At 43.6% G+C, this 21,059-nt stretch overlaps 1 protein-coding gene across 4 annotated transcripts in view; it reads right to left on the reverse strand.

Moving 5' to 3' along the window:
* ZBTB40 (zinc finger and BTB domain containing 40) overlaps window positions 1-21,059 on the reverse strand; it is a 267,262-nt gene that overhangs the window by 179,516 nt on the left and 66,687 nt on the right. For all 4 annotated transcript variants that reach the window (XM_078642855.1, XM_078642854.1, XM_078642857.1 and 1 more), the window contains exons 6-7: window positions 17,196-17,379; window positions 9,111-9,247 (exon numbers count right to left, since the gene is read on the reverse strand). In XM_078642855.1, the coding sequence (XP_078498981.1) occupies window positions 9,111-9,247; window positions 17,196-17,379 (321 nt within the window). The remainder of the gene's footprint in view (window positions 1-9,110; window positions 9,248-17,195; window positions 17,380-21,059) is intronic.

Genomic DNA, 21,059 nt, shown 5'->3' on the forward strand with positions numbered 1-21,059 from the left:
ATAAAACAAGATCAGTTAAAGAAGCAACGAATGGCTGTTTTTCACAACTAACTAACTGCTCCATCAGCAAACTGATGAAATACTTTGACTTATCTTTCCAGAGGCTTGCCTCCACAAACTCACTTTGAGCTCTAACCCAGTATGTTTTAAGTAACTGATTTAAGGCTATGCATTATGCTTCGGTCTCGGTCTCATTTCGTAAAATGGCATACTTACTATTAAGAGAGTTTAAAGATACGTTGTTGACAATTCATTCTATCTTGTTGACTATTGCAATTGATTGATTTTAATACAATATACTATTTTAATAATAATGCTGCAGGGTATGAAGTAACTGCTGGCAACAAAAGACCAGACTATGGAACTTTTGTGAGATTGAGAAGTGCAAGCTGATGTTCCAGTACACCTACAGAATGGAGTAGGTGTATGAGTGTCATAAGTGACACCTAGGGAAGACTGGGACCTCAGATGGCTGGAATTGTGTGAAACAATTGGTCAAATGGTCTCCTGGCCCATGAATAGACAAGAAGAGGTGCATAGGATTCGAGGACATTGAGGAAAGGATAACATAATGGTTCAGTGCCAATGGGGGAAACTGCTGCACTTTGCACCACAAAGACTGATGCAACACCTCAGCCACAGAGGCCTTTTCAACTGTCTGCCCGGGGTGGGCCTTGTCTCAGGATCTCTGATACAAGTGATGTCTTATCAGGTTAAAGAGACACTAAACAGAGGCAGAGTCAGAACTACAAATGTGGCAAGGAAAAGAAGCACTGAAGGGCAGTAGAAAGAAGGTGAGAAATGAAACATACAAGAATGTAGAAACCCTGAACAACTTACAGAAGCATCAGATGCTCACAGAACTAATAGGTAACGAAGGAGGACAGAGGAGCACCACGTTCCATGCTGCATTTGGTGTGTACTATGGTGAACAATTGTTGCTAACACTGGCTTGTGTGAGTCAAGCTCTTGGAACCTTGGATAACTACTGTCACTTGGCATAGGAAACAAATGCAGCGACAGACAAGACAGCATACACAACTGTGGTAAACTGGTCCTGATGCCAGTCTCGGGGAGCACACATCTGGCATATGATTGACCATATTCTTTGTCCATCGTGCATGAAGAAAGACCCCTGACCAGAGCAGTGAAGTGGTGACCTAGCCATGAGTCGGGGGATCAAAGTATTGTATGACATGTTGAGGGCCAAACAGGAAAAGTATGCACAGATGACAAAATGGATACATACATTAAAGGTGATAAAAATAGACTGAGCCCCAGAACTGATTTTGCGGGCGTCAACAACGGTGGCCACCAAAGCAGAAATAGATGCCTCAATAATCCAACATGTGTTGAAAGCAATCATGGGCACACAAACATCACTGGGATTTCAGATTGATGTGATGGCAATAGATCTGTGGGAAATGTAGTATAATTGGTCAGAACAGACCTATTTAAACCATTAAATAGAGTGAAAGAGATTGAGAAAGCATTAGCACATATGCACAGCGAAGTAGAACAACTCAAAAAAGAGATGACACAGCTGCAGGAAAGGACAAAAATATTGAAGTGTAAGCTGAAGATGTAGAAGGGATATCCAGCTGAAAAAACATCCGCGTCCTGGGTCTCTCAGAAAATGCTGAAGGACAAGTTATGGAGCTTTTGAACTAAATAATGAAGTATATGAAAACAAAGGCATCTCTACTTTATTTTCTATCAAGAGAGCTTACAGTGACAATTCCTCCAACCCCACCTGGGGCAGCACCCAAAGCAGTAATCATATACATGTGTAATGCAATAATCGAGGAAGCCAGGAAATGGGTTTGATGTGATATGAGGATGCAGAAATAATACTGTTTCTGGACTGATTACATAAGAGCGGTACAGCATGAGAGACACAGCTATGATGGGCCAAAGAACAAACTACAAGCTAAGGCCATTAAATAAATGCTGCTTCTTTTTCCTGCTAATCCTAGTGGTATATCCATTTCCTTCACCGCCTCTGAACAAATTGAAACCTAATGAAGAAAGGGAGCAAGAAAAGGATCTTTCAGAACAAGTGAACACTGGCATAGTCCAGAGACTCAAAACCCCCTGATCACAGTGACTGGGCTTAGATACTAAAAACTGAAAACAGACACAAGGGAGCTGAATGAATTCTCTGAACTGATCTGCAAGTATGGGGTTGGGTCACCTTGAAAAGTAACTGATGTTGTTGGTAAGTATTTCACAGAGGGAGGGAAGTTGGATTTGATTTTTGGATTGCACATCTCCTGCTGCAGAGGCTTTGAGAGAGGTACTCACACACCCTGACTGAGCCTTCTTTGAGCAGGAGCTCTGAAGTGAAGTGTTAAAAGCCCCCAACACAGTTGATAGGGGTGGATATGGGATATCTGTTAGTGTCACCTAACATGTTGTGTAATTCAAATATATACTAGATGACCCTAACAGGAACAGTGGAACTGCTTTTGAGAGATATGTAGAAATGTGTTGCAGTCTCAGTTCTGAAAATTATGTGTGGCATATTATTACTGTTTGGTTTTGCACCGTTATGAAAGTGACCAAAAACTACTCTCCTGCTACTTACACTTTGGTAGGAAATGTGTTTAAATATTCATAAATAATCATCATTAATTAGATTAATTAATTAAATATGGGAAGAGCAGTGATGAATTCGTAAATATTAGTGTTAATTCTCAACAGTTCTACACTATGAAGGACAGGCTGTCATGAACTATGATGATAGTACTCACCAGATGTTTGTATTTATTGCAGTAGTGCATATACCAATCCCCTATAGCGGAATTTGGTGAAGGGGACAAAATAATGTCAAGTCTAACATAGAGAAGGAAAAGGAGCAAGATAAGGCGGAGCACACTAAAACTCAGCAATGAGGATGGTGAATTACACTTCACTGTGCCTGGTTACCGATTTTCTCCACTGCTGTGTGGCGTCTGTACTTCGCTGCTGTGTGCGCTGGGTCTAATCTACTTTACTGCAGTGCTCATTGTGTCTGATGTACTTGACTGTAGTGTATTAAGTCTCTGTGCTTTTCCCTGCAGTGCTCTGTGCTCTCACTGGAGCGAGCTTTGCACCTGATGTGTTGCACTGCAGTATGCTTGCTTTGTGTGAGACTATTATGCTTCCGTGCAGATTTGCTTGGCTGCAGTGTGCTCAATCCTGATGCTCTTCAGTGCAGTGAGTTTTGTGCAGTCACTGTGCCGTGCCTAATGTCACTACACGGTGTTGTTCTTTATAGCAGTGCTCCATTCTCTCTGTCTCCACTGCAGTATGTTCAGCCCTGATTCTCTTCACTGCAAAATGTATTATGCTGCACATTGCTCTATACCCAATGCCTACTATGCTTATTATAACAGTTGCAGGGCGAATTTCTTTTCTCCAGTATATCTGAGCATCAGTATACCCATAGTTGCTATGGTTTCAGATTGCTTATGTGTGACATTTTCATAATTTCTAAATTCTATGGGAACATGTGGCTTGCAGTACTTTTCCTGAATGCTATCAAGATTTCTAATATGTGTTGGGAGCACCTAGATGATTTCTTGAAAATGCCTGAAACTGCGGATCATTGGTAGTGAAACGCAGAATGAGCCCTAAGAGAATTTTAGGGGCAAAGGGGTTGATAGGAAAATGCTGCATTCACTAATGAGTTAGATTAAATTGATCTAACAAAAATTGGAATGCAGTGTCAGTCTACTAGTGCGTGCCTTTTTAACCTTTATGTAACCCAACTTGTGCATTAGCAGAACCAATAGCTCTGGCTAAACACTTACACGGTCCCATACGTAAGACCGATTGCTTTGCAAATGCTTGTCAATCTTAGCCCTCTAGACAGTGCTACTAGCTGCTTCTCTTGTCCCGTTGGTAATTCACACATTCTAAGTCCACTAGGCGGTGCTGCAGTGCTTCTTTGGGCCGGTCAGTAATTCCTCATTCTAAGTACTCTAGGCAGTGGTGTATCTGGTCACAGATATAATTTTTCATTCTTAGTCTTCTAGACAGTGCTACTCTGGTCCTGTTGGTAATTCCTCATTCTAAGTCCTCTGCACAGTGTTGATACCTGTTTTTTTGGTCTCATTGGTAATTCCTCATAATCAGGCCTCTAGACAGTGCAGCAGCTGCTTCGTTAGTCCCAGTGGTAATTACTCATTCTTATTCCTCTACATATTGCTGCAGCTGCTTCTGTGGTCCCAGTGGTAATTCCTCATTCTAAGTCCTCTAGACAGAGCTGCCAGCTGCTACTCTGGTCTCGTCGGCAATTCCTCATTCTACGTACTCTATGCCTTGCTGCAGCTGTGTCTCTGGTCCCAGTGGTAATTCCTCATTCTAAATCCTCTGGGTAGGATGCTAGCTGCTACTCTGGTCCTGTCGGTATTTCCTCATTCTAAGTCCTCTAGACAGTGCTGCAGCTGCTTCTCTGGTCCCATTGGTAATTCCCACATTTTAAGTCCTCTAGACAGTGCTGGAGCGGCTTCTCTGGTCCCGTCGGTAATTTCCACAGTTTAAGACCTATATGCAGTGCTACTAGCTGCTTCTCTGAATTCCTCATTCTATGTCCTCTAGGAAGTGCTGTAGCTGTGTCTGTTCTTAGTGATAATTCCTCATTCCTAGGCCACTAGACTCCTCTAGTAAAAAACAATATCATTTTCAGCGCCAAGAGCTCTAACTTTCACAAATGCAAGACAGATTGCATTGCAAATGCTTGTTGCAAATTGTAATTATGTCCGGACTAGAGAATTGCTCCTTTTGCCGCAATGGCAATAGAAACCACATTGATGAAAGGCACCCAGACCCTGGTATCAGCTTTTAAGACCTCAGCAGGAATTTTATCAAGCCCCAGGGCTGAAGGGGGATCTGGTTCTTCCTACTGGGATCACGCTTAATTCCATGTGGACCCTCCGGTACAGGGTTAGCGGCCTAAAAGCTCTTCAAATGTGATACTAAAATGCGGAGCAGAATAGATGATTTTACAAAACTTTCTGAACTCCCTTCACTTCTACTCACTATAGACTAGAAGTTCTTCTGGTCATTGCTCATAGCGGAGTATAACAGATCAGCCCACTTATCATCCTCTCATACTGCTTTTGCTGCTCTTAATCTTGCCTGATAATTTGCCCTGTACACACATTTAGTTTGAGTGTACTTCCTTCTTATAGCTTGCAGAAGGTTTGCCTTTACCATTTTACACTGATCGTTAAACCATCCCTTTGGTGGCTCTAAGAGCCCCCAACCGCTCAAGTTAGTACGCTCCTCAGCTTTGGAATACCATTTGATGTTCGGCGATGATCAAATCAATTCCCCGCCATATGAGTGTTAAGTGTTGAACAGAGTGCCTGAGGCCCTCCTGAGAGGAGGCTACTGGTAGATTCACAGATACTCTCAACCTTAATGACAAAGGGTTATGGTCGCTTTCCTCTCGCTCTATTACAGCCACATCGGCCATCTCATTCCATAATTTTACATCCAGAAGGATATAATCCATTCTGCTGCAATAGGAACCTTGGCTGAAGGTTGGGGCAAGCAATTTATCCTATGGGGCGTGACCAATGCAAGCCTGAATGCCACAGGTAATAGTGAGGTCCAAACCCTGCAAAGCTGCTCTTGACTGGAACTCCTTTTTAGGGGAGACTAGGTCTAGGATACCCAACATCAGGTTCTCATACCCCGAAACACGTGTCCAGGGATGGCGAAGATAGCAGAGAATCGAAAGAAGATGCATCGCGGAACACGAACTACACTTACCACAGTCCTTAGGGGCAATCCCGCTGGTGTGTGAGTAGTGTGCGACCCCACCCCCATTTGTAATGTTAAAGCTCCCTCGAGCAGTTGGCTGACTAGCCTGGGACCCCGCACCTGCGCGCCTGAGTGGTACTAAACCTGGCAATATTTGGCAGCCACCGGCAACCCCAGAACAAGGCCTAATCCCTGCTGATGAGGGGTAAATATCCCGAAACAAGTGTCCAGGGATGGCGAAGATAGCGAAGATAGCAGAGAATCGAAAGGAGATGCATCGCGGAACACCAACTACACTTACCACAGTCCTTAGGGGCGATCCCGCTGGTGTGTGAGTAGTGTGCGACCCCACCCCCATTTGTAATGTTAAAGCTCCCTCGAGCAGTTGGCTGACGAGCCTGGGACCCCGCACCTGCGCGCCTGAGTGGTACTAAACCTGGCAATATTTGGCAGCCACCGGCAACCCCAGAACACGGCCTAATCCCTGCTGATGAGGGGTAAATACCCCGAAACACGTGTCCAGGGATGGCGAAGATAGCAGAGAATCCAAAGAAGATGCATCGCGGAACACGAACTACACTTACCACAGTCCTTAGGGGCGATCCCGCTGGTGTGTGAGTAGTGTGGGACTCCACCCCCATTTGTAATGTTAAAGCTCCCTCGAGCAGTTGGCTGACGAGCCTGGGACCCCGCGCCTGAGTGGTACTAAACCTGGCAATATTTGGCAGCCACCGGCAACCCCAGAACACGGCCTAATCCCTGCTGATGAGGGGTAAATACCCCGAAACACGTGTCCAGGGATGGCGAAGATAGCGAAGATAGCAGAGAATCGAAAGAAGATGCATCGCGGAACACAAACTACACTTACCACAGTCCTTAGGGGCGATCCCGCTGGTGTGTGAGTAGTGTGCGACCCCACCCCATTTGTAATGTTAAAGCTCCCTCGAGCAGTTGGCTGACGAGCCTGGGACCCCGCACCTGCGCGCCTAAGTGGTACTAAACCTGGCAATATCTGGCAGCCACCGGCAACCCCAGAACACGGCCTAATCCCTGCTGATGAGGGGTAAATACCCCGAAACACGTGTCCAGGGATTACGAAGATAGCGAAGATAGCAGAGAATCGAAAGAAGATGCATCGCGGAACACGAACTACACTTACCACAGTCCTTAGGGGCGCTCCCGCTGGTGTGTGAGTAGTGTGCGACCCCACCCCCATTTGTAATGTTAAAGCTCCCTCGAGCAGTTGGCTGACGAGCCTGGGACCCCGCACCTGCGCGCCTGAGTGGTACTAATATTTGGCAGCCACCGGCAACCCCAGAACACGGCCTAATCCCTGCTGATGAGGGGTAAATACCCCGAAACACGTGTCCAGGGATCGCGAAGATAGCGAAGATAGCAGAGATTCGAAAGAAGATGCATCGCGGAACACGAACTACACTTACCACAGTCCTTAGGGGCGATCCCGCTGGTGTGTGAGTAGTGTGCGACCCCACCCCCATTTGTAATGTTAAAGCTCCCTCGAGCAGTTGGCTGACGAGCCTGGGACCCCGCACCTGCGCGCCTGAGTGGTACTAAACCTGGCAATATTTGGCAGCCACCGGCAACCCCAGAACACGGCCTAATCCCTGCTGATGAGGGGTAAATACCCCGAAACACGTGTCCAGGGATGGTGAAGATAGCAGAGAATCGAAAGAAGATGCATCGCGGAACACGAACTACACTTACCACAGTCCTTAGGGGCGATCCCGCTGGTGTGTGAGTAGTGTGCGACCCCACCCCCATTTATAATGTTAAAGCTCCCTCGAGCAGTTGGCTGACGAGCCTGGGACCCCGCACCTGCGCGCCTGAGTGGTACTAAACCTGGCAATATTTGGCAGCCACCGGCAACCCCAGAACACGGCCTAATCCCTGCTGATGAGGGGTAAATACCCCGAAACACGTGTCCAGGGATGGCCAAAATAGCAAAGAAAGCAGAGAATCGAAAGAAGATGCATCGCGGAACACAAACTACACTTACCACAGTCCTTAGGGGCGATCCAGCTGGTGTGTGAGTAGTGTGCGACCCCACCCCCATTTGTAATGTTAAAGCTCCCTCGAGCAGTTGGCTGACGAGCCTGGGACCCCGCACCTGCGCGCCTGAGTGGTACTAAACCTGGCAATATTTGGCAGCCACCGGCAACCCCAGAACACGGCCTAATCCCTGCTGATGAGGGGTAAATACCCCGAAACACGTGTCCAGGGATGGCGAAGATAGCGAAGATAGCAGAGAATCGAAAGAAGATGCATCGCGGAACACGAACTACACTTACCACAGTCCTTAGGGGCGATCCCGCTGGTGTGTGAGTAGTGTGCGGCCCCACCCCCATTTGTAAGGTTCTCATCTCTATATAGGTTGCTAGCCAGGCAGTTGAGCTCAAACGTAAGGTTGAAATTCCCTGCTGTAAGCATGTGATAACTACAGACATGCTCCCCTACAACTCCAGCCAGGATTGTAGTATTCTAGATTCCTTTCTATAACTGCTGCTCCTGTTGTAGATATTGATAATCAAAATTGGTCGCACATTCCTCCTCAACAAAATCAATCCTAAAATGTCAGGGGAATTCAAGTGAAGGGTCAATCATGCCTCTTCAAATAAGACAGGATGGCTCTGTCCAAAATAATAAGCCACCAGTGGGGCACCCCACACTAGACCTGACTAGACATTATAACTTTTATAACTGCAGTTATTTACTTGATAGAATGCCCATATTTCCTGAAACAGGCATATGTCATGGGTGTCAACAAAACTACCCCAGTCAGTATCCCCTAATTTGCTCCTAATCCCTGCAATCTTTCAATTTAACAGAAACATATGTGGTGGTGAGAGGGATGGATTGGTCAATGGTGCCTCCAGACCACCCCCCAGCAGACATTCTGGGGTTTCAAAGAATGCAGTTAGGGCATCTAGTATGGGACTAGTCGAAAAATCCATAGTCCTTATGGCCCCTGACTGGGAATCGACGGTATGCTCTAGGGGCCCGGAGCTATCTGTCCACCACCATCACTTAACCTGACCGGGCTATCATTAAACTGAAATTATATATGGCATTGTAGCTTGAAGTATGCTTTCCCAACATGTAAGGCAATCAGACAGCACACCTGAAATTTGTGTTTTATTGCTATTGCAGTTTAAAAGAGTGCCTTACAGGGAGTGAATGGATTATTTGTAATTATGGTCTAGCAACACTAAATAAAACAAATCTGATATGGGCATTTTAGGACAAACATGAGAACGTACATGTATGTTATATACAAAACAAATAAAGGTATTTCAATAATATCAAAAGTAGAGGCTGAATTTTTAAATATCTCTCACCTCACGCTCTCTGGGAGTAAGATTAACTGCTTCAGTGAGCCCCCTCAGTAGTACAAGGGGATCTGTAATGATTTCTGCCAAACTTCCATGGTGCCGCCTAAGCAACTCCAATCCATATTCCTCCGGGTTTAACTGTGCTGCAAGCAAATACATTAAAATAAATTAAAATGCACAAAAAGAGCAGAGAAATACTAAATATATATTATCTTTTAATCCAAATAAAGTTTCAGCACTCCTTAAATAACAGTACAATTCCCGGCACAATAATATTACTTCGCCTTTCGAGTGACTAAATCTACAGACTTAAGTATGCTAATAACAAATTAATCACCTCACTAAAACCAGGTCAAATCTTAAAATACCGCCTGGTAGTGCAGGCACGCAGGCAATACTATCAAGTAAGCCCTTCAGAAATGAATTGTATTTTCATCCTCCTAGCATATCTGCTTACATTCCATCCTGCATCACTTTCCGATAGACACCTTCCTGGCACACTACTGTACTCTTTGCTTTTTTTTTAATTTGTTTCTTCTCCTTTCTAGATCCCAAGTTACTTACAACTGAAGTAAAAACTTCACTAATGTTCAATTTCTGGACTGGTGGACAGAAAAGAAACATTTTTGATTCCTATTTACATAAGGTGAGGTGGCTTGCCTTGATACAATGCATAATCAAGTTGGATCAGTAAGTTAGGATGAAGAAAGCACACTGGACTTGCAGAGTATTTAAGGAGCGTGGAAATAAAGTTTGCCCGCCAAAAGGAAGGAACATATAGGAGTTTAGTGCTTCATTTTGTCACTGGCTTTATGTACCATGGAAGCACCAGTTGGTGAGGTAGAGGGCCCTGAAGGTCACTCAGGTGCTCAAATGGAGAATGTAAAGTCTCCTCAGCACTTGGATGATGCAATGTATGGGATGATCCCACCACCCTTCAAACTCCACAATTCTGGAGTGTTTAGAGACATGAGATGTGGTTAGGCTCATGGCTCAGGTAGTGTTAGATTTCCTAATAAGATTAGAGTTAATGGTAGTCAGCTACTTCTGCTATTTCACTAAGATCAAAACAAAGAGGTGCTGGACTAGACTGAGGAAGTCATGAAAGGAGCTAACCCTGATCAAATTTTGACTCATGGCGAGTTGGTGGTAGTGGGCAGTACATGGCACACCTCATAAACTGGTCTTTAGACTTGGAAACGGTTTCCATTTTAGAAGTAAAACTAATTGAGGGGTTTTGTTGTGGTTGATGTTCTGGGAGAATATTTGCCATCACAGGTCACTGAATTTGAACAAGCTTAATGTTAATCATGGTTTGATTGTGGTCATGAAAGGAGGAGTGTGTTGTTGCATAAAAGTGGTGCAAGAGGTTTTAGCTACTTAATGATCTTTAAAAAAGATGTAGAGGAAATACAGAAGAGCACAAGTGGTACGAGCCATCGGCAATGTGGATCTCTGCAAGTGGCATACTGTGTACAACCTATGCTAATGAGAGTGGTTAGTTAGAGAGGACACAAGGCAGAAAGGCAGCCGCATGGAGACCAACCAACCATTTTTTGACAGAAATGCCTAAAACTGTTTTCAGCCGATAGTTCCCATGGCCGATCTCTCCGTGTCAAAAGCCACCATAGGCACAGTACACATTTAAGGTTGCCAAAGATTTCTCTCTCTCTCTCTCTTTCAAGAAGTCTAACTAAGACTGTCTACATTGCACCTATTCTGTGTGACAAATATGGTCTTATTTTTAGCAATCTGAATTCTAAAATCCTGACTACTAGGACAATACCAGTATTAGATTTAAAAGCACTGTGGAGCCTCATGGTCACAAAGTCTTGTAAAAATGTATACATTCCCACTCCATACACACAAGGAAAGCATTTCTCCATCAATTAACAAAGCCTGATTGTGTGTAGCATAACCCTGATTTTAAAACACCAAACAAGATAGTTGTCCCAGAGTCCAATCTAGGATGTGTACTTTCGCAGGCGACTGAGCTAGATTAGCCAGATTAGCCAGAAGGCCATTTATATACAACAAGCAATGGCAAAGCCAACAGGTCTTGTCTATGCAAGAGCTATTCATTTGCCAATGAGCTTTAGCCATGCCGTACACCAGCATGGTAGCTGTTCAGCATGGCTACAAGTTAGTGGCGTAGGGGAGAGAAGCATGGAGTGAAGTGGCAGAGTGTGTTGTATATTGGAGTGGCCTAGTGTGGAGTCAAGCAGTGGCATACAATAGAGTGACAGAGTAGAATGGAGTGGACTGGTGTAGAGTGCATTGGCGTAGAGTGTTGCAGAGTATAGTGGGGTAGAGTGCAGTGGCAATCTATCTATCTGGGATTTGTAAAGCATAAAAGCTACTCAATGAGTGATCATGCATCAACAGCAAGGCAGAACCTAACAGATCAGAAGCAAATCCAAAAAGCCAGGTTTTAAGGCAATGCTTAAAGGTCTGAATATCCACTGTGGCCCGAAGCTACTGAGGTAGAGTGTTCCAGTCCATAGCTGCTAGGTATGAGTAGGAGCTACCACCCCGTTTCTCTTTTGATTTTCAGAAACACCACCAACAGAGAACTCGAGGAACAAAGTAATCAGGATGGGTGGTTGTGGATAATTCTTTATGACAGGTCACGACTGCCGGATTGGTAAAAAGCTCTATGTGTAAGAACTAGACCTTTGAACCTCACTCGCTTCTTTATCGGCAGCCAATGAAGCTCTTTCAGGAAGGGGAGGATTGGAGTTCTCCTAGACTGTTTCAGCAGCAGTCGTGCTTCAGTCTTTTCTGGAGAGTTGTGCTGCAATCTTTTGAACCAGTTGCAGTCTTTTCTGAACAAAGGATGGGAGGTCCCAATTAAGGGAGATGGCATAATCCAACAGTGAGGTGATCAGGGTCGGAATCAATGTCTTCTGTTGTGAGAGAAACGTTTTTATGCTTTTTAGTAGTCTGAAACAGGAGCCAACTACACTGGCCACCGCTGCAATATCAATGTTGATATCTCCACTCTCATGTAGGGGGGTGTTAGTTCATGGAGAGACTAAACTCCAAGGGAGAGACTTTGAATTCATTTCTGCAGGATAGGCAGGAGCCTGCAACCATGAGGGTCAAAAGGAATACCATGCAAAGGAGATGCTGGAGTAGTCTTAACAAAAGGGCAGCTCTCTCCTTTCATTAGAGTAATTCACTGCTTTTAAAGCATTTTCATCCCAAACCATATTCACTACAGACTTGTGCTCACCACGGACAGATAAAATTAACCATGTTAGTACAATACAAATTCAAGACCTTCATCTCACAGGGGGCACACTGCACCCGCGCTCGATTGACAACATGAATTACATTCAAAATAGCTTTACAGGCATGACGTGTAGACAGACAGCACAAGTATTGCATCCAGTATACACTTAAGGCATTCATGAAAGTGACATTGAAACACCAGTCACTAGAGAGGGCTAGACACTCACAATAGGTAGCGCACACATACAGCTGAGCACTGAATCCATTTATAAAAGAACACGGGCAAAAACTATCCGTGAATGGGAGCTTCTCCTGTTGGGGTACGAACAGATATCACGATGCACACCCACGAAAACATAAAACTTTCCCAACAACGCATTAGAATATTGTCTCTAACTGGGGTGTTGGTACACACTGACTGGCCTAATATAGATATACTATATATGACGTGTGAACGTGACAGACATTAAAATGTCATCATGCAGTTTTCACAAGTACATTATTACCAATGGTGTGCACTTGGATTCAATAATCGTTATCAAGATATCTGCATGGAACAGCGCTCAGCAACCTAGTGGCCTCTACCAATGCAGCATTGTATAGTAGCTGTTAACTCTCGGTAACATGATGTATACCAAGTCTTCTGCAACACTGCATGCACTCAAGATTATGAGGCTTAATAATTTTGGCAGAGCATTTTCAAAACTATTCTCGCATGGTCTTTAGTTGTTGCCGTTACTCAAGTGTGCTCGCCCTTGAAACATGGTTAAATGGTACAGCAGTCAAGTGTTGTGCGCGTTCCTGTCTTTACATGGCTGCCTCAGTAGGGGAAAACAGAAAGTGAAACCTCTAGGTTGTGATAGTCAGTCCTGTCAATAATAATCTTTAAACCCATTGGACAAAGCACATGTATTTAGTACGTACAGCGCTGAGCCACGATGTTGGGAGTTCTCTCTCCAAGACAGTGTGTATGCTCCTAGTCTGTCCGTGCTAGTGTTAAATTATACTGATAATTTCTGAGCACAGAAACGTCTTTCAGGACGTAAGCATTGATCAGTTTTATTAATAAAAGCCTAGCATGTTGCTGTGAGGGGAGGCAGGCTCGCTATTACGTGTTCTGTTGAGCGTCAGCTCTTGCTGGATCTGTATCCCAAGTGTAGCGTGTGTTTGAAGTGGGGCACTAACGTGCTCTGACATGGTGTCAGGCTGAGGTGAGAGTGTTCAACTTTTAAATAAACCAATCTTATCACGGCATAGTTTCTCACCCCCAAAAAATCCTAACTTCATTGGTACACACTCAATTGAGAAATTCCGGTGTGCATACTTGTTGTTTTCTGTTTGCACCTGGGTTTTCTACCCTTGTTCAGTGTATCTTTGTTAAAGTGCTTGTGTGCCCCTGAGATTGACAGACTGCTTTTCTTTTGATTCCTTGGCCAGTGACAATGTGGTGTAAAGTAAAGCACAACTTTGCCATCCAATCCCCTTTATATTCCAGACAGTGGATAAATCTGGCTTTCACAGAATCAACTGAAGGTACAGGACTGCTTTATATAACCACCAGATACTGCACAATATATTGCCTTTCTCCCAAAAAAAAAAAGAATTCATTACACTTTCACAGAGTTTTTTTTTTTAACTGATTTTGCACAACGGCTCACTGACTTAAAACGTACCCAAAAAAAGAAATTATTATTAATCACTTAGACAAAACCTAATGCATTTACCAATGCTTGATTTTTATCGCTGCCATACCCGAGATTGTGTTCAATGTCACTGCCACCGGAAAGCAGGTTCAATAAAAATTACTCCTGAAATGTTGGTAGGAGGACATTCTTTGTCCCCTCATTGGGAAATGAGAAGGATTTGTCTCCCAGAAACACATTTTGTCAGAAGCTTCAGAAAAGTGCTGGGTCCATCTGTGTATGGCACAGTGTTAGACTTGGCATCTTTGGCATGGTTTCCTCAGACTTTCTTCATCTACCTCCTGTATTTTTGTATTTTTGATGCTGTGCTGGATTGCACCCACTTGTCAGGCCCTCACCGTCCTTTTACATGTAATGGACCCCTATGGTAGGGCCAAGGTACCCCATGGGCAGGGTGCAGTGTATGTTTATGTTTAAGGATTTCTAGAGCGCATGGCTGCCTGTGAGCGTCCCAGCGCTGATGATGAGAACAGGCGAGGACAATGAGGAGAGTTAAGGGAACAGCCAAGTCTTTAGGAGTTTACGGAAGGAGGCTAGATTGGGTATGTGAAAGGTAGGACATGGGCTGGTGTGTGTGACATGTCCGGATAGTGAAATACTGCCAATTTTGTTTTTCACTACTGAAAGCCTCTCTGTCCCATGGGAGTTAATTTGTACCCTCTAACAAATATAACTTCCCATTGGGACAGGATAGAAGAATAAAGTTTAGGCTCTCTGAATTTAACAACACATCTTTTAGTAAAGAAGGTTTTTAAATTTGTGTTTGAAAATGCAACTTTTAGAAAGTAGGCTTTTTCTCGTTTAACCATTCTGTGTGCGTTTGCCTGTTTGTGGATTGACGGTCTGGTTTTGGAGTGACAGGGGCAGGGGATGTGCATTCACTGCAGACAGCCGGGGGGGGGGGGGGAGGTTGAGGTGTGCCTGGCCCCTCCTGGATGATTCAGAGCTGAGCTGAATAGACCTTGGCTGCATTTAGAGTAGTGGGAGGTGTTTTCCTTGCACCTGAATAGGGCCTGTGAAGGGGAGTACTGCCCTTTTGCTGTGTGGGGTTGGCATGCATTTGCTGGTTCTGCAAAGAAAGAACAAACACTTGAACTTTGCTGTGAACCTGCTTGAAGAAGAATGTCCAAGGGCCTGTGTATGCTGGCCTCCTGTTCTGAAGTCTCAGGGACACAAAGACTTCACCCCCAGCTCTCCTGAACTATATTGTTGAAAGCTCCTACCTGCCAGGAGGTGCCGACACAACTTCCACTGTTCTGGATTTGACATGCCGCCTCCTCGAAAACACGATGCCTTGCCTCCCCCATGGCAGCCAGGGAGCCGGCCTTGGCACAGACGCCTCACCTCCGCGATGCCGTGCATCTTCATAGACTTTGTTATCCAAGGTAATACTTGTTTGGGGGTCCGAGTGACTCTGCGCCTGACGCCTAGTAACTTGCGCTCTGCGCCGTACTTTATTGCTGTCACTACGTCATAATAGCCCAAGGTGGAGCTATTTGTTTTCTATGAGCTTTATTTCTGAAATACCTGTTTGAAGTGCAATTTTATTACATGTATGTCACATTGTTTTCGTGTTGGTCTTGTTTAGTTTAGATAAAGATACCTTATTGTATTAACTGGTGGGGTGTCCATTTGTGATGTTATCACTGTATTACACTGTGTTTTGAGTACAAATACTTTACACATTGCATTTGGGATAAGCCTGTCTGATAGTGCCAAGATACCAAGGGGTTATTTAAAGAGTGTATCTCCCTTAACCGGACTAGAAGTAAGGGTCCCTATTTGGACAAAGGTACCTACTTCTGCCAACTAGAGACTTCCATTTCTAACACACAGTGAGCTGAACTCTTTCAAAGAACCTCCAGACTACGCTATTTGAGGCCGAATCTGCTGCCACTTTAGATGGTGCAACCTTCTAGTGGCATTCAAACTGCAGTTAATGGCAATATGTTTTCCTGCTCAATTATACAGCCCAGCCTAAAAGATATATAATGCATTTTTGCAGATTTGCATTGAATACTACTAGCCTCAACCATCCCTTTTTTTGGTGCTTCAACATGCCCTTCAACATAAAACCAGACACCTCATGGAAATCAGACTGGTCCTACCAAACAAACAGCAGTCATGAATTTGCTGCTAGACCATGTCCTCAATACACTGGGCAAAGGCAACGTCTGCCTTCTTTGGCTTCGTGTGTGTGTGTTGTAGATTCAGTAAATAGGCAAAGTGAGCATGGATATCCATATTTTGATACTTCATTCCACTTAAGAGTTATACAAAAATCTACAGTTGTTTTAGAAAAGTTAGAGACTTTGCATTGTAAGATGCCAAGGTGACACCTCCTGAGATTCACCCCATAAACAAAACCCAAAAAATCAAATCAACAATCTTTATTCGGTTTTTCAATTAAAACCATAAAAGTCACCCAAACATTAATAACAAGCACATGTGTGCAAAACAGCAATACAGTACACCCATTATGATCTAACTACAGGATAGAGTAAATTAAATCCCACTATCAAGGTTAATCAAGCTTGACCAGCACCTGAAGGCAGCCGTTAAAAAGCTAAGAGTGTACAGTACAGTGTCATTTGAAAGAAGTTGTAAAAAAATCAAATCAGATCTCAGCTTCCTAAAAGAAGCCTTTTTAAGATTAGGAATAATAAAATACTTTCTATGGGGCCTCAAAACAACTGCAAAACATTACAAAGTGCAACATGTCCTGAGGAGACTGGTCATCGCAGCCACAGGGCATGAGACACTGCCCTCTATTAGCACCACATGGTGGGCCAACAGGTAATGGAAAAGGTCAAGCCGAAATCTTGTCAGCAGAAACCAATCATGATTACTTTTAATTCCTAAGAGGTATGGTTTTTAATATGATATACCTTTGCACGCTAAGCTTACTCCGCTCTGTTTTCTCTCTGCAACAACAGCGCATTCTGGAAAAGCACTCTTTTACCCAGGTAAAATCCTGCATAAGAGTGCCTTCTGGTTTATCAAATAAGTCCACCCTTCCCAGACTACAAAGGCCTTACAATCTATGACAATGCAAGCACTCTGCTTTACACGGACAGTCTCTTGAACTAATAAGTGATATTTTCTTGAAGACTGTGAGAATTTCAATAATGCTCACACATACACCAGTGTGTACCTGTGAATTTTCCTTGGGGCTGCAGAGCATCCAGAAGAAGACATAGTTCAGGAAAGGCTTCTTTCACAGCCTGGAGAAGTTTTACAACACTCTCAGCTCTCAGGACCTTTTCATCCGTCACTTTCTTCAGTAGGTTTTCCACTGCCTCCCTGTGGGATCTGCCTTCACAGCAGTCTAAAATCACCTGTTACACACACAAAAAATTATGCGTTACAATCAGCGGTATAGGGATACTACTAGAAACAAGTGTTTAAGTAATAACATGGACTGTAGCTTCACATTAATAATTTAACTGCAAAACAATAAGGTGTTACTATTTAAAACAGATGTGCCACATTAGAAAATTAGACACAGGAACAATGTAATAGTTAAAAAAACCATTTAGAAAATTGAACTAGTCCTTCAAATCAGACAAATACATGCACACAATAATTAATATTGGCATGGAAGTGGCCCAGAATTTTTTAACAATTTAAATTTACAGAAAGAGGTCTTCTAAGAGTAGGACTCATTAAATTGCTGCTCGTGATCTTCCCATTGCCCGTAAATTCAGAGAAATCGCATCGGAGGCCCAAGTCGCTGGTAGAGTGTGTTTGAGCCCCCCAGGTAACGTGTGTCAACTCCTGGGGTGAGGCGCGGGCTCAGAGGGAGACGCTCTCGGGCTCTCTCTGTCCTGCAGCGCGAGCCTCTGCTTCGGCTCGAATTGAGGCCCGTGTGCCAAGGGAGTGGCAGCACCGGGGCCTGGGAGCGAAGCTGTATTTACTGTGTTCTATCTTACCCGTGTGCGGGGGGGGGGGGGGACTGTGGCCGGAGACTAACCGCAAGCCAGCACGAGTGGCGGAGAGAGTGCCGGAGGCACCGTGAACGGTGCCGGAGTAACTTACGTATTGCATTACTTCTGCATACCGGATAATCTGATGATTGTATAACGCATTGCTTTATTCCTGCACAACAGACTTCCTGTTTTGTTGTATTGCCCATTGCATTAGTTTGCCTAACGAACTGCCGGACAGGTGTGTTACGCATTGCACTAGGTTTGCATAACTAACTACCTGATAGATGTGTTACTCCTTGTCTTAGTCCTGCATCACGATCTGCCGGACTGTCGTATTACACATTGCATTAGATCTGCATACCGACATGCTGGATATGTGTGTTCCGCATTGCATAAGTTTCGCATAACGCACTGCCGATAACTGTATTACACGTTGCATTGCTTTTTCCTAACAGAGTACCTGAAAGGGGACCGTGCGCATTGCATTACGGGGGCCTAGCAGTTTACCACGTTGTTGCTTTACGCATTGCATTACAGTGACAGTACAAATCGCACGATCTACACTATTCTTATGTTGTGAAGTACCTGATCCTTGCATAACGAACTGCATATTACGACATTAGGATTACGTATGATTATTTAGTTTAGCTCACTAATAACAGGCCAGGGGGAGTATTACCCCGATGCATATTTTGGTTTAGTATTGTGTGGACGCATCGTATAGGTTTTTTAAACATATACATGTTTTTCTATGAAACTCGTGTGGAGTCTATTTGTGGTGTCATCATTGGATTGTTGTGAGTGAAATTGCAAAACACTTTACACATTGGCCTTGAAGATAAGCCTGGCTGCTCGTGTCAAGCTACCAAGGGGGTGGAGCGGGGGCTATCTCTAGAGGCCACCTGTCTTTTCCCTAACGTTGGGGATCGCAGGTCCCAGTTTGGCCTATGGTACCTACCTCAGCCAACCAGGGATCCTGGGAATTCTGACATGCCACCTGTGGTATCCCCACCGAAAACCTCGTGGCTTTGCCAATACTTGTTTGCCAAAGCGGCATACATTCTAATATTAGTATGAACAAACCTCATTCAGTAAAGCTATTTTTTTTTAAAGTTACCTGTGGCTGGAAATGATTCATGCAGAAAAGGTCACAAGCACCTGGATGCGGGCTTGTGGACAACATTGCTTTAAGAGAGGTGTGCAGTACAAAGTGGTATATGGGAGAGACCACTGTGTGGTGAGAGTATGGCTGACGAACTTACTGGACCTGTGGTTGCCTGTGCGGACCCTAAAAAATCGTAAAAATGTTACAAGACCTGCAGGTCTAGTGATAATCTACTCTACCCAACTGTAATGTACTTGACCCGTAAACTGGTCTCAAACTGTGTGATCCTAGGCAATTATTTTACAGAGCCACCTTTTTCTTAATTATCACAAGTTCAACAATTCTGCTGTACAAAAAAACTCTTTTGTTTGATTTAGTAGACTAAACGTTTGCTCCATATATAATAACAAATCTAAATCACATGTAGGGTAGACATGATCCCTGACTTGCCTCTTAGTTTACTATTTGCATTATCAACAGGACGGGGGCAAGAAGGTTTCTCAGTTCATGTGTAAAAATACAGTTTTAATAATAAATATATTACTAAAGCATTATGTGGTAGTACACGGTCATTACAGACAGCAAATCTTCTATTGAAATGGCAAGAAACGTTTGCACTGACAAGCAGTTTTACTCATAATACTATATAGCATATAAACAATAATCTTTGGAAATTGGGTTTAAGCAAAAATTATCATCATTTGCACATCACCATGTAAAGTGTTCTAATTTGTTTTCATCCTATTAAAATCTTATTTTTGAATCAGAGAGTAACAATATATGTGCTTTCATACCCAATGAAATATAATTTGAAATATTTTTATAGTTCACTTATTAAATATTTCAATGTGTGTTAAAAAATAAAACGTGACATCCTACAGCCTTTTACTTCACACTCTTTGTTCAGCAAGATTTTTAGACACATCACTGTACAAAAATATCTACGTTTCCATCTCTGACTCCAAAGTCAATTGTAAAAAGACATAAACTGACTTTTGACCTCTGTTTCTGGACTCAGAGCAAATGTGACAAAATAAAAACAAGATTTTTAAAGGCATCTTTAATGTTCATTCACGTTGTGAGTGAACAGAACACATGTTCCTTGTCAGTTCGCCCGAAAGGGCCAGTAAGCCATAAAAATATTTTGTCCTTATACAATCTGACTCAACATAGCGAGTAGATTTCAAGAGGTCTGATGTGAGTAAGATGGCAGGTGACACAAGACATATCGAGCAGTCCTGCTTGGACGGCACACAAGGGTAGGATCATCAAAGTGGGCTGCAATAAAAGGAATTATGTATTATTAGAGATTGAGGTTTCCAAGTACGAGAAGTCCGTTTGGGGACCTTGGGGGGTCCACCCACTCATCTGTCCTACAAATGTGCGAAGGTTACCCGACCAATGGCAGGGTCCATCTTCAATCGTCATCGACAGATGTCACCTGTTCGGGCTGCCCCTATTCGACCTTGGGATAAGGAAAGTTACTTTATGTGAGTTTGTGTTCTAAAATTCAAAATTAAATCACACCATATTTTGAACAGCTCCGACTCTGGATTTTTAGAGGTTAACACTACAAGCTCTTTGCTTATTGGTAAATGTATTGCATGTTTGCTGAGAGTTGTGCCCCTAACTGTTATAAAGCCAGACCACTGTTGTAAGCAGCAGGACATGTCTTCAGGTTATTAAGATAGATTTATTAAGTTAGACAGCAGAGCAGTAAACCTCACAGCTGACCAGACCATCAACTGCCAAGGCTGGAATCCTCACATACAAGATAGAACACTCTTAGTGGTAGGATAGGAACACAAAGAAAGGACTACCGACACCAAGTAGCCATGTTGAAGTAAGTATAAATATACAACATATCTTCTCCCTTTACAGATAAAACAAAAATGAAAGACTCAAACACAAAGTAAGAGTTAAAGCATAGGACAGGAACACAAAGGAAGGACTACCGACACCAAGTAGCCATGTTGAAGTAAGT

This window comes from Lissotriton helveticus, chromosome 5_1 (assembly GCF_964261635.1).
Source record: "Lissotriton helveticus chromosome 5_1, aLisHel1.1, whole genome shotgun sequence".
Classification (NCBI taxonomy): domain Eukaryota; kingdom Metazoa; phylum Chordata; class Amphibia; order Caudata; family Salamandridae; genus Lissotriton; species Lissotriton helveticus.